Genomic DNA, 14,787 nt, shown 5'->3' on the forward strand with positions numbered 1-14,787 from the left:
GCACAACGAAATATCAATTGAATGAAATACATATAACATTACGGATTTATCTTAAAGTCTTAAACAAATGTAGATGGCCGGTTTAGATAATTCGAAAAATTAGAATATCAGGAAGTTTCTGTAATTCACTTCCGAGTGAATTTCCATCAAAGTCATATTGAATTCAAATTTTTGCAACCTGCCTGTATATAATTTTTTTAAGTTCATCTTATTCTTGATTCATGATCTTAACCGCCTAAGCGATTCCGGCCGAGTCCAACAAAGCGCGCCAGTCATATCTCTTCTCTGTCAACTGACGCCATTGGAAATGCCAAGTGAAGCCAAATCCTTCTATGCTTGTTTTTTTTTTATCGCGGAGGAGGCCTTCCTCTCCATTCTTGATCTACATCTGTTAGTGTGGTTCTTTCTCATTGCTCTTCTCTTCTTTCTGAGCTCTTCTTTGAAACACTAGAAACCAATTGGATTTCTGGCTCCAGCCCCTTGCTAGATAATCTAGCCGCTATCTCGTCTCTAATATTTTGTGGCACAGTACGAAATATCTTTGTGTTTGTCAAGAGAGCTAAGTTTTTCTATGCACTCAACAAGGACTAATGTCTATAAAGCCCAACAAAATTCTGACAAGCACTGCAGTTTATAATATTTTATTTCTCAGAATGCGAATCCGGCCTTTCAATTATGCGGATGAATTTTTTGTTGAGACATTTGGAATTCAAGATGTCCAAAATGCATTTTTTTAAATATTTCTTAGCTCTTAAGTAAAATAACCAGTTATAATGGAGTCAGTCTTCAAGAGGCCTGCCGCAAAGTTTTGTTAGCCACTGTTTGAATTTAGGTAAATAAAAAATAAAATTGAATTACATTGATGTTTATACAATTGCAAATGTCTTTTGGAGGAATGCTTTAAACGTTTTGTGCCGTTCGTAATTCAGTTTATGTCAGTTGGTAGAATAAAGTAGTCGCGTTTAATTTTGTGCATCCAGTGAAGCCTCCAATAAAAAATTTGGGGCTTCGTCATTAATGGGTTAACATCAACAGATGAAAGAGCATTGAGAGCCACATAGTTAGGACCAAGGATTACGATTCTTCGGTTTCGGGAATTCCTATGTAAACCCAAACACGAAATATAGTATGTACTGCTTTCGAAGCACTCAATTAACGCCAATTCGATCCCGTAATGAATGGATACTAACGAACTAGTTTCATCTTTTTGGCAAGTTCACCGATTGTGGAATTCTTAGCGTGTGGATAGTTGGAGTCATTTTTAAGTTTTATACTCCGAAATAACAGCTATAACATCTGGCCACTTGAACTGTTGTTGCTTTTGCAATTTCAATTATTATTGTTAGTTCATTCTAGAGGGGCGGTAATAATATATTTTTGCAATACAAATATGGGGACATAATTTTGATAGAATCTCAGGAAACAAAAAATTGAATTCTACATTTTAATCGGTTATGCGTCATAAGCAAAAAATGTAGCTCGTTATGCCCGGAATGTGCTATTCTACTTAAGATAGTTTGTAAAAAACATTTTCATTTGCATGCTTATACCTTGGAATTGTTTCCAAGAGACTTTTATAAAATTATTTCCAGGTTCATCGTTTACGTCTGCCCCACCGGATGTGGCTGAAAGAAAACAATGATAAATAATGCCAACTATCTTTTTAAAAAGAAAATAAAAATACTAACATAAAAACTACAGTTAATAAAATTATGTTTCAAAGAGCAGTTGTTTTTAATTGTCTTTTATTTCGTGAAACTATTTGTTGTAGCTAATGCTTGCCCTAAATCTATTTAACAAAAATTAGTGCAAGACTAATTAAACTGACACAAATCATTGCTGCAGATGAATTCTATTTGGTGTAGTTGTAATTAGATACACCATCATTTAGGTGAAAAAATTTCAGATTCCGTAGGGATCACAATTTAAAATTTGTTAGTACAGTTTTTAGAACGAAAATATTAATTTTTAAAAGTTATTTCATTTAGCAAGGATTATAAAAAAATGTCGTTGTAACTTTGCTGATTTGGGCCGAGCTGCTGCTCTAGGCACGTCGGCTAGTCTGGTGTCTCTCTACAACAGTTAGGCGTCAATTTGTTGCAGTTTGTTTTAAATTCATTCTTTCGTTTATTCCCACTGTTCTAATTCAACAGGTACCGCCAGATATAAAGTTGCCTTTGCTATATTTAATAGATTCTATCGTGAAAAATGTTAAAAGCACATATATTCATCTCTTCAGTCAATGTATAGTGAACATATTTTGCGATGTCTTCGAAAAGGTAAGCATGCATAACGAGAAAACCAACATAAAAATTCTACAGTTGTTGACAACTAATTGGAAAAATTCGATTTTTACAGGGACAGAAAATAAACGCTCTGAAGGTTTTATTTGTTACCAAAAAATAATAAATTTATTTGCACTAGTGTACAATGTATAGCCAAAAATAATATTTTTGCAAAAAAATTGTTTTCATAAAAAGTTTAATAACTCAGTTATCTTTCATCCGATTTTTGGAAATAAATACTCATTTTACTCGTTATTAAATTTAGTTTTACAATCAATTTAAGACTAGTATGGTTTTCTTAAAAAATAGTGCGTAAAAACCTCACCAAAAATGAAAAAACGCGAAAAAAGTAAAACAAAAATGTGTTTGCTGGGTAAATACACAAAGATCTGTTAAGGTTTCTTTATTCACATATAAATCATTTAAAAGGCCTAAGTTTCTTCTTTTTAAACTCGGCAATAAACTGGAACTCGGTTCATAATCAACTAAGTTACAGGTTTATAAGTGCGCAAAAGTACGAAAAACCGGGATTTTAATGGCAAATCTAGATTTTGGGGGTGTTTGGCAAATTTCATATTTCGATTCTTGGTTTACTCGAAAAGACCTACCAGAAGATATACATACATAACTTCCCAGGTATTCTTTAGTGTCGCACAGTGTAATCAGGCAGGTTCTGCGATTCACTTCTGAGTGAATTTCAATCCCATTCAATTTGAATTCAAAGTTACTTTGATTGAAATTCACTCGGAAATGAATTGCAGAACCTGCCTAGGAAGCATATTTGATCAAAAAATAATAATAAGACAGTAACGGCCAAATATGAAAATTAAAACAAGCAATTTTAAGCATAAAAAAAAACCGACTTCCAAACACTTACATATTGTGTAAGCCCCAATGTATTTGTTATTATTATTATCTTATTATCGCGATTGAAGTTTGGAATGCAATTTCTCAAAAACGCGAAGATAGATTTTCTCCAAAGTCTCTGAAAATGTTACTAGTTCAGAAGATTCTTAAATTATTTAATTTTTAATGTTTATTGTTAATTAGTTTTGAGTTTATGAAGGATTTTCTTTAGTAAAATTTAGTCGTAAGCGTCATTTGTTCACCATTTTTTCAGCCACTTTGTATGAAATACGACAAAATGTGATCAAAATTTCTACCAAATTAACGACACTTTTTACTCAATATCTCGGAAACTAAAGGAGATATCCAAAAATGGAGAACGCCATTTTTAAGATATTGATTAGTTTAATATGACTGCATCACCAAATAAATTTTTACTAAATTATCGAAAAAGTAGTAGTCAATATCTCGGAAACTAAAGGAGATATCTAAAAACTGATAACACCAATCGAAATTATTTCAAAATATATAACTGGATCTAGAACTAAAAATCGTCAAATGGCGCTTACGACAATCTTTTACCCAGACGACGATGTATACATATATATTGCGCGTTTGTCCAAAATATTCTGATTTTACATACATATGTATGTACATACAATAATAAATTTCAAAAAGTCGCCTAACTCAGACAATTTTATAGGTAGGGTGGAAACTTTAGTGCAACCCCTTTTTAAGGAGCTGAAACTGAGAGTGTCTTTTTACAAGGATCGTAGGTGGGAAAATCCGAGAACCGAAACTGCCATGAACTGATTCGAGCTAGAAACTCATGCCAGCAACTGGATTGTCTGTCTAATTTTCAATCTAGTGCTCCTATGCGAGTACAACTGGCTTCGTATGGATGGCCAATCCAGTGGATTGACAGTGCTGGCTGACCCGCATACAGTGAATTGATATTTGAAAAAAGTTTAAAAATTGAATGAAAATATAATGAAACATTAAATATGATCATCTCAAAATTTGAGTGACGTCCGAACACAAATTTCGAGGGCAAATACATCGCCATTAATTTAAATTCAAATTACCACAATTTTTTTCTCTTGGTACCGCTTTAATTAAACCTTCCTTAAAAACAAATTTTTCTAAATGTTCATAAAATTAAATCATTTTTTATGGAGTGCATTTTCTTATTTTTTAAGGTTTTTTTGATAGTTTTTAGGTAAATTAAATCCGAGCCCTGGTAGTAACTATGTACCTATGTAAATCAACATTTTTATTGTTAAAACCCATAACCGTTGCTGTCCCTGTACTTTTAACCTTTAATTGTCAACAATTGTTTTCTAACTCAACTGTTTTAAAAATTATTAATTTTTTTAAACGTTTCCGAATTGCAAAGGTTAACGAGAAAGTTCGTGAGCGAATGTATGCATTACGGCTTACTTGGAATGAAGTGTTCCCATCACAAAAACTCTATGCGTTGGACGTTAAGGTGAAGCGCATAGACAATAATTGGCCAATTACAGCAAAGCAAGCGCAACCGTCCATCCATGTGAATCCGAATTTTCTGAAATCTGTAAGTACAACTAAATCATACTTCTTCAGATCAATATCGGTTGAAGACATCGGTACGAGTAAGTGGTTTTGTATTTTCATGTGTACTAAATAATTTTGATGAGAGAGAATAATACGGCTTTCCCACGGCACCCCAAATTAAAACAAATAGCAGTGGCGGTACCTTCAAGGAATACTACACAGAGATTTGAGTTTTCATTCAATTTTGTGAATTTTATAATAAATTAAATTATAAATAATATATTTAGCTTTACATGCGTATTTCTAGAAATTTTAGCTAAAAGTTTGCAAATCTAATGAAAATTTGTTGATTTTTTTTTTAATTTTTGCACAAAGTTTAGTTTGGATTTATATAGTTTTGTTGTCAGCTCTACTTTTATAAAAAAAAACTGGTGAAAAAAAACCAAATGAAAAGCATTGCGAATATTATATAAAGATCACTACAATTTTGGGCAAGTCCTTATAGTTATTTATTCGTTTTTACCTGGTTAATCAGTAAATTTGTACTCAGCCAAAAATGGAAATATATGTTTGAACTAAACATTCCAAAACAATAAAGTGCTATTTATTTTACATATGCGTATGCTTCCAGCAGAAAACTCTCAGCAGCAAAATTCTAATAAATTTTTATCTGTTCTCTCTCAAAGAGAGAAATGTTAGCAAAAGTACGCGGACGCAAAACTAGCAAAAACATGCAAGTTTTTAGTACAGCTGATCGAAATTTTGTTTACATGCAAAAGCATAAAACACGAAAAGAATATAAATTAAAAGTTTTCCTAAAGCAATTTGCAAAGCAAATGAGTATTTGCTTTCTTCCGATACATTTGCAGTTCTAATAAGTTATTTCAAACTTAAAAATCATAATAATAAATCTAAAACTAAATCTAAAATAAATTTCCATATTTTCATAAATTGAAAACAGATGACTTTGATCAGCTGTTTTTCTTGCTGGCAAATGGCTGCTGACAAAAATTTTTCCAGCAGAAGCTAGCGGCTTTTCATCAGAATGAAATGCCATTTTGGTCCCTCAATTTCCCCTACTTGCCTGAATGTATTTGTCGCATATACCTTGTAGTAAAATTTAGAGACAGTCTGACAAACTACATATATTAGAACTATCTCTGAACTAGTGCAAAACGGATGCAGAGCAGGACAGTTGAAACTTGCGGTGTAAATGTGCAAATGCCCACTACTAACGAGTGCTTAACCTATACAGTGTTTTAATCTAGTAGCCAAAGTTCAAAAAAGGCATATTATATTTCAAAAAAAGTAATTTTGCTGCCTTTCTCCCATGAGGCAGTTTCTTTGAGGCGCGAATATAAGGCCGGCTCCACTAAACAATTGCTCACTTGGAACGCTGGCGGGTGGATCGCTCAAATATTTGCGGGCCAGATCTGTCAATTAGTCGTATTTTAGTTTAGTTTTCCACAAATCGAGGATTTTCGCCAAGATAAGCTCGTTTTTCTTTAAGATAGACCTTCAAATGAGATTTAATTTGACATTTTTTTATGTCTCCAGATTCTACATCCGAGCCTTCGCTTTCGCTGGAGGAATCTTAAATTATTTCTAGGTTGCTTATAAGACTTTGAGCAGTACTTGTTGAAGGCCCAGTAATTTGCTTGATATACTACTTAACCGTTTAGCGCCTGAAGCCAAAAGCTGGTTAGATAGACTTAAGGCCCGTCCACATAGAACTTTGGCGTTGCGTTGGCGTTGGCGTTGGCGTCGCTTCAACAGCTGACTATGAATACATGAATTCAAATGCAGCCGTCCACATAGGCAATATTCGGCAACGCTCACGCCAACACAAAGCAAAAAGATGGCCAACTCTCATATTTTCGCGTGCGTCGCTCGTCAGCTGTTGCAAATAAATAAAATTATGTGAAATATTTTTCCTTTTTAATCAAGTGGGGGCAAGAAATACCGTTTTTAATGCAATTATTGATATGAAATATTAATTTATCTGTCGTTAGTATGTTAATTTAGTGGCCCAAGCATTCACTGTCAAGCGTTCATTGTAGCAAGCATACTTTTAACGTGCGTTATGTCAAACTAACGCCAACGCCAAAGCCAACGCGAAAGGTCTATGTGGACCGGCCTTTAGAGCCATTTCAACAATATTAGAGTGGACTCTCTGCTCATGTACATATTCGCATTCGCAAAATAAAAATAAATATATAAAAAAATATATAGCACCGATGTCTTCATTATTCTCTTATGACGTTTTCGTTCCTACAAAAAATGTTGCCTTTTCATTGCCCGGTTCTTAGTGTTTTTGCTGGGAGAGAATGAAAAGGTAACATTTTTCGGTAGAAAGGAAAACGCCAGTAATGATGTTATTTTCATGCTGCGCACATATAAAGTTTTTTTTTTAAATTTTGTTTTAAGGGCAACGTACAAGCCAGTGATGTTGAGGAAATCCTACAAGCTAAAACTCGCGAATTGCTGGAATTGAAAAAGCGTAAACTCGAGCTGGAATTAGAGGCGACGAAAAAGAGTTTAGAAGAACAAGATAAGCATCTGACAAAGGTGACAAATGGTCTGGTCATGCCACCAGAAGCAGCGAACACAGTGGTCGGCTTACGTATGCCTGGTGTGCCACCGCAGATAATGCCACCTGGCGTAATGCCGCCCGGTATAATGCCACCACATCACATGCATCCACGCGCTCCGCATTCAATGATGGTTGGTGGACCTACAATGCCACCAGGTCCGCTGTTTCATCCCAACTTTCAACATCCGAGATCGCAACAGCCACAACAGCATATGCCAGTCGGTATGATGTCGATGCCGCCACAGGTACTCGAGCCTTATAATTCCATGCCATTTCCTCTAACTAACTATGTTATTTGCTTTTCTAGAATTTCCCGCCTGTAAGCAGTAGTAACAAACCGAAGGTACACCCTGTAAATCCCGCACTATTGAACACTATTAGGCATCGAGATCCACGCTTGGCCCGCCAGCAACAACAACAACAAGAAACAATAACATCGATGCGTGGCGCATCAAAGTCTTCTTCTCGCGCTGCAGACGATTCGCACAGGTCCGATAGCAAGTCGTCATCGTCGTCCTCATCGACGGCGTACCGCAATGGTGGCGGGAGCAGCAGCAGCAAAAGCAATCGTAATGACGGTTCCAGCAGTGCTGGTGGTGGCTCGGGCTCGGAAAGCAGACATTCCTCCTCTTCTGCCAGCGAGCGACATCGCAAAGGCAGCTCATCACGTGATAAAGACAAAGATAAAGATCGTAAACGTAGCGAATCGAAGAGTTCAACATCATCAGGCGGCTCGAGCTCCTCTGAACGACAAAAAATCATTTCATCTATGTCTGCAAATGTGTCCAGCAGCCGCAGCAGTAAAAAGTCAACAACCAGCAAATGTGATAAAGACGCTTTTGAGATTGCACCACTGTCAACAACATTCAAGCGTAAATCCTCAACTACGTCCTTGCCCGGCAGTGATACATCGTCGCCGCGAAAAAAGGAGCTGAAACGCAAAACACATAGTACACATTCGTCACCAACCAAGCATCGCTCCCGCAGTCGTTCGCCAAACGAACAAATAGCTGGTAAGAGCGCTGCCAGCGGTGTCAACAGTACTAGCAGTTTGTCGGATCGGGATGAAAGGCGAGCGTTGCCAATATTTCCACCTAAAATTCAGTTGAAGGGCCACGCAACCGATTCGGAGCACGACATGGACGTGGAGAAGAGTAGCAGTAAAAACGCCGCTACCAATGTAGAAAACAAAAGTAAGAAACGCTTCCAATTTCTCATTATTTCACAGCTTTTACGAGAAATATGTATTGTTAATGTGCGAAAGAGAGAGAAGAGGACAGGTGTGGATTTTTGGGTAATATGCTCACTTTAGGTAGAGTTGCAATGCTGTCAGGCACTGCAGGTAAATGTAACAAGTTTTGGTTGTTGTTGTCGTAAGTACGAAAAACCAATTCTCATACATTTTTTGCGAAATGCTGTTGGTGTGAAAACCTTTGGCCGAATATAATAAATCTTGAACGTTCGGGTATCGATTGTAGACTGGATGGTCTTGGAAACGTCATTACGATGTCCGAGACCCAACTGTCTGGACATTATATACCGACTCCAACATTTGGCAATCATTTCATTTGAAGCTAATGATCTCAAGGAATTCTGAACTGATCGAAATTTGAATGATTGTTGACTGCTATGTCGATTTTTAAGGCGTACTCTCTTCGCTGTGTTAGCTCACGTTGTTTTACATTGGTTTACAAGTGCCACTTTGGCAGTGGTTGGTTGTTTTCCATACTCTGGATAGTCTCTTTTGCGTTGTTTTTTATTTCTATTGCACAATATTTAACTCAAAGAAATTTTAAGAAATAGACTAAGTAGATTTTTGAATGTGATCAAATAAACATTTTAAAAAACTATGCTCAACCAAAGTTGTTTTACTCGTTTGACATTCGTATTTGTTCACTATTCTACCCTTTCTAAACGCTAATTCGTTCTGTTTCCAAATTGTGATATCTCGGTCGATATATGTACGTTTGTAAAATTGCCGAAAAGAGGTTACAAACACGCAGTAAAAGGAAGGAACACGCCACACGTCCAATCTCTCTTTGAAATAAAATTAAAAAAATACTTTCTTGTAAGAGTAAAAAAGTTTGTACAAATAATTGATAAGTCAAAACAACAAATTTTGAGAAATCAGTAGCAAAAAAGTAGCTGTGATATCCTAAACTATTTAGACTAATATTGATAGTACTAAAAAAAATATGCCAAGTGTACCAACATAGAAAATGAAAATATTAAACAAAAAACATAATAAAGACTCGTATAATAAGATAAAACCAAGTTCACTGCTTGTATGGAATTTCAAGCAAAAACAAAAGCAGTAAAGGGCAAATTAACACCACTCGCCCCGGCTGACTTTGTGTGTTGTAGTTATCTTATACATACAATTATGTTTCCTGACTGTCGTAATTCACTTCCAGAGGTATGCGTATGTATTCCAAAGCCACCACCACAATAGCAGGAAGGGGTGCTTGCAACGCCTTTGTTTTTATTTCACTTATTCGTAGATAACAACTTGTGGTCACCAATGCAAAAGGGCATAATTGACCAATTTGCAATTTTATAGAAGTAGAAAGAATTCCTGGTGGTACAAATTGAAAGCCTTCTGCTTTCGCTACCCAGAGAAGCGCTTTGTAGGACGTATTTCAGAAGGCCTTTTGGAGGAGTTCTTATAAATCTGTTTCGTTAATTCATAATAATCATAGTTTAAGGTATTTAAGGTTCATGTTTTATTGAAATCTAAAATGCATATTAAAACTCATTTGTAATGTTAAATAATATAAACTTACACATTCACGTAAATTTCAAATGAAAAAGCCCTTCAGGAAGCTATTTCAGCGGTAGGCCTTTTAAAATGGCTTAATGGCCTACCTAAATTATCTTCTATAAGAGAAAACATTTTCAACACTTCTAAAGATTCCAATAAATCTCATATTTTTAAAGATATAAATTTTGAATTTTGAATTTAGATCAGCTACGTCCAACTCAAATTCACATAGTGCGAGCTTTTACAAAAGAGCTTTGAGCTTTCTCACCGACAGCCTCTTAACGACAGTACAAAAGCTTCTTTTCTCTCCAGCCGTTTGTGGAGTTGCAAAATCTTCTCTCATCATTTTTAATTCTTATTATAACTCAATGTTTTATTCACTTATATTGCATATAAGCGGATAATCATGAAAATCTAAATTTCTTTTTATTGCATTGAAGTCCTCGAAACTTTTTTCGTAGTTATCATATACAGACAGATTCTGCAATTAACTTCCGTGTGAATTTTAATCTCATTCAATCTGCATTCAAAGTGGCTTTGGTTGAAATTCACTCGGAAGAGAATTGCAGAACCTGCCGGATAACCGTTTAATAATTTCAATAGTCATTAACTTTTTCTGTATTTTGATTATCTACAAAAATTTCAGCGGGATTTTTAAATATTATTATTAATATTTTTAATTCTCTTCCAAAACGATTGACGGTTGAAACTAGTTCACAGATATGCTTGTTTTTCCCTTGAAGAAGCAAATTGAGCTCATTGAAAAGACTGGTTAAGTCGCATAAAAAAAATCTAATCTAGATTAAAATCTGCATTTTTTTAGAGCGGTAATGAGTTTCTCATTAGCTGGGGTGGAATCTCCTTCCTTAAATAAAAAGAACTTTCCAAACATTTACTGCGACCTAACCAACGTTCTTCCGTTTATAAAAGCAAATCTCCGTAATTACTTTCCAATTTGCCAACGCATATGTTTATTTTATTTATTATTTTCTTTGCCATTTCCATCGCATAGTTACGTTATCTTAGTAAAAATAAAGCTCTGTGTTACGTTTGCAGATTGTTTTGGGTGTATCGATGAGCTTTCAAAACACATGCGCAAAATGTGATTGCGTAAATGCGCGTATAGTTGGACGTAGCTGATTTAGATGCATCGGAGTATAAAACAAAAAAAAAACAATTTACAGAAAGTGTCGTATATACCCTTTTGCATTGATAACGACGAAATAATGTGTAGTAGAAGTACATCAATAACTTTTTAATTTTTTTATTTATAGCCTATTCTTAATTTAACCAAATCTTATTTTATATATAGTAGCTAAATAACCTAATTCAGCAAAGCCATTCATGCAATATAGTTTTCATTTATTAAACTGTAATTCGAGTGTCATTACCTGGAGTGAATAATGAGAATTCATTTGAAAAACTCTAGCGAAATATTTTCCGTTGCTGGTGTCATCATCCGAGCCCTTATCGCATTATCCAAATGTAAGCCAAATTTTTTGTTCCTTGAAAAAGTGGTCAGAAAGTGGAAAAATGTGTTTATATTAGCCAATGTCGCGAACAATGCGCGGATGACTCACACATGGCGATGTTTACGGCTCGGGTAACTAAAAGCGCAATGAGTTTAATAACATGAAATTCGGATATTAGCAATTAGTGACACGCAGGACAAGGCATTAATGTAATGACTCTTAAAGGTGCTTAGGGCTCGAAACTTTTCACCCTCCCCTCGCATGTTGGCATACAAACCGAGCACAATAGCATGTCGCCGCCCGTATGCCAGGAACATGAATGTGTAAAAATGAAAATTTTGGGAAATCAAGTTTGAAAGTTATTTTTTCCGAGATTAACTCTACTGTTATGCAATTGAAATTGCAAAATATGTGGTTTCCGTGTACGCATCGCGAACTAATGCACTCACTTTAAGCTCACGCTTGTTTCTCGTATTGACCACTATCGTTGGCGTTTCTATCCGGATTGTTTGACTATCCGAATTTTCAAAAACCTGATAGAAATTCCGAATAGTGTGTTGATTTTTGGATACCGAGCTTCGGTGATTTTCTCCATGTATTTTGTTTGTGTAAAATTATTTTATTAGCGTTCTAATTTTTCTGGTAGTTGGCAAGTTGCAATTAGCTGTTCGATATTTCGCACGTTTAATAATATAAAGAATTATTTCAAAATTTAAGTTTTGTGGGAAAACGCAATCAAAGTTTTATCATTTCATACGGTTCGAAAGACACTTATCTTCGCCATATTTGGGATGTTTGGTTATCTGTTAGACTGAACATATCGATGGCTGAGTGGAAGATCGACCTATCTCGGTAGCCAGTTCGAAAACGCTCTATCTCAGAAAACTTTTCAAGAACGCCCTATTTCAGAACTCGTTTCAAAAATGCCCTATCTCAACTGTCGATTCAAAAACGCCCTATATCAGCATATTTTCAATACATTTTGAAGTGAGATAGGGCGTTTTTGAACCGAATTTTGAGGTGAGATGTTTTTCAATTAAATTCTGAAGTAGGGCGTTCTTGAAAAGTTTTTTGAGATAGAGCGTTTTCGAACTGGCTGCCGAGATAGGTCGATCTTCCACTCAGCCATCGATATACTGGGCTCGAATCGTGATTATGACATTCGTGAACGTACTCTTTGTCCATTTCAGCTTATAATGCCTGACGTATCACGTAATTTTCTTTCATATCGTTTTCGATCCGTGAACGGATGTTACGATTCGAGCCCTGTTTATTAAGCTTATTAATTGCATAATGAAATATCCAAAAACGTAAATTTTTAGTGACATCTGCATTTGATTAAACGTGCGATTTATTCAATTATAAATCCGCCCGCTGCCGAAAGGCGTTTTCTACCAATTGATTAATAACACAGTATTACACTGATCATGAACTTTTTAAGTGACCTAGTACAAGTCGTAGGGCTGATCGAGTAATTCACGAAACTGTGTTTAAAATTTTTGTAACACCCTCAAATTCTCGACTTATTCTTAAAAAACACTTTTACATGACTTCCCGCACTAAATGATTTTTAGCTCGGTTATTTTTTACCCAATTTTAAGTTTTTATATGGATTTGGAAAGAAGAATATTTGTACTATTTAAAGAAATAATAGGGTTTTTGAGTACATTGTAAATGTTTGTAAAATTTTTGGAATAACAAATTTTTATTATTTTTCCACTTGGAAACCATTTTTTTCGAAAAGAATTTTCGATTCCTAGTAAAACTAGGTACCATTTATAAAAAATCAATAGATAATTTCGGAAGTTATGTATAGAGTGCGGATTTTTATGCAAAATACGGAGCCTAGAAATATCCCAGTAGATAATTTCAGGAGTTAAAAGCCCTTCCTGAGAGTCTAGAGGCCTTCCACTCTACATTCCCTTCTATTTTGTATGCAGTGGCACAAATTGAAGGGCTTCTTCTTTCGCTACCCAAGGAAGGCCTTCCAAAAGGGCTTTTATAGGACTTATTCTGAAGGCCTTTTGGAGGAGTTCTTTTAAAGTTGCTTCTTTAATTTATAAAAATCATCAAATATCAAATATGTGTTATTGCAATTTAAAATGTTTATTGAAATAAATTGTAAATGGATAAGCCCTTCTAGAAGGCATGCAAGGAAGCACCTTTTTAGCCCTTCTTGGGTAGGCCTCTTAGAATGGCTTTTCTTAAGAAGGCCTACCTAAATTGTCTTCTGGGGTGTACCACATAACTCTAAGCTCCGTATTTTGCATACAAATCCGCAGTCTAGTTATGATTTTTTTAAGATTTTTTCAAAATCACTTCGATGTAATTTCACAGAAAAATTGGATTCATTTGGAAAGTTGGATTCATTTTGGGGTTTCACTAGTCGTATAGAAAAATTTGAATTTGTCTCTTTAAAAAAATGTTATAACTTCATAACCTTTTTATTTAGGGTATTCAGAGTTTACTTTTAAAGTTAAAAGGTCTGTCGAACTGTGAGCAACCCTTCACACGTGTGTTTCAAATTGTCAATAAAACAAATATAGTCAGATATATATTTAAAAATCTTTCAAACTGCGCCCACCTTATTTTTTCTGCCAGTTTAACACAAAACAAAACTTATTATTTATTTAAGAATGACAAATAAGTATTCTTCTTTTTATAAAAACTTAAAATTTATTAAAAAAAACCCCCGAGCTAAAAACTGTTTAGTGCCGGAAGTCAGCGAAAATGGCTTTTGAAGATTAAGTTAAGTTAAACATTTTGAAAACAGTTTCGCCAATTACTCGGCCAGCTCTACGACCTGTCCCTGAAAAAGTTCGTGCAATTATTTTTTTATTTTGTAACACCGTGTAATTTTCGATTTCTCACTTTTTCGGCATTTTTCGAACTTTCACGTTCAACACGAATTTACTACGAATCAGCTTTGATAAACAGTGTTTACCAGATTGAAAAAGTAAGCTGAAAAGGACGTTCGTTGTTGATAAAATTACCGAGTACCTACTATCCAAAACTACCGAAATGGTGTGAAGGCCCCAAATACTTCTACTTTTCCAAACTCAATAAACAAATGAACAGAATTAACCGGATATCCGGATAACATGATAAATGAATATTAAACGGATATCCGCACTAGTGCCCACCTCTGGTTTTGTTGTACCAAGTAAAATACGGATGAGCGTGTTTGTGAAAATACGCAGGAAATTTTTTGTATTCAAAATTGTTATCTGGCGCTGCTTATCCCAAACTTTTTTGCATACCACGCATAATAGCGCTTTTAAAAATTGCCAAATTCGA

The 14,787-nt window shown here is 35.1% G+C and overlaps 1 protein-coding gene across 2 annotated transcripts in view; it reads left to right on the forward strand.

Moving 5' to 3' along the window:
- LOC118744970 overlaps nucleotides 1-14,787 on the forward strand; it is an 89,975-nt gene that overhangs the window by 57,231 nt on the left and 17,957 nt on the right. For both annotated transcript variants that reach the window (XM_036478446.1, XM_036478447.1), the window contains exons 3-6: nucleotides 2,154-2,279; nucleotides 4,528-4,704; nucleotides 7,092-7,502; nucleotides 7,565-8,450. In XM_036478446.1, coding sequence (XP_036334339.1) covers nucleotides 2,154-2,279; nucleotides 4,528-4,704; nucleotides 7,092-7,502; nucleotides 7,565-8,450 — 1,600 coding nt within the window. The remainder of the gene's footprint in view (nucleotides 1-2,153; nucleotides 2,280-4,527; nucleotides 4,705-7,091; nucleotides 7,503-7,564; nucleotides 8,451-14,787) is intronic.

This window comes from Rhagoletis pomonella, unplaced genomic scaffold, assembly GCF_013731165.1.
Source record: "Rhagoletis pomonella isolate Grant_MI unplaced genomic scaffold, Rhpom_1.0 Rhpom_scaffold_00008, whole genome shotgun sequence".
Lineage (NCBI taxonomy): Eukaryota > Metazoa > Arthropoda > Insecta > Diptera > Tephritidae > Rhagoletis > Rhagoletis pomonella.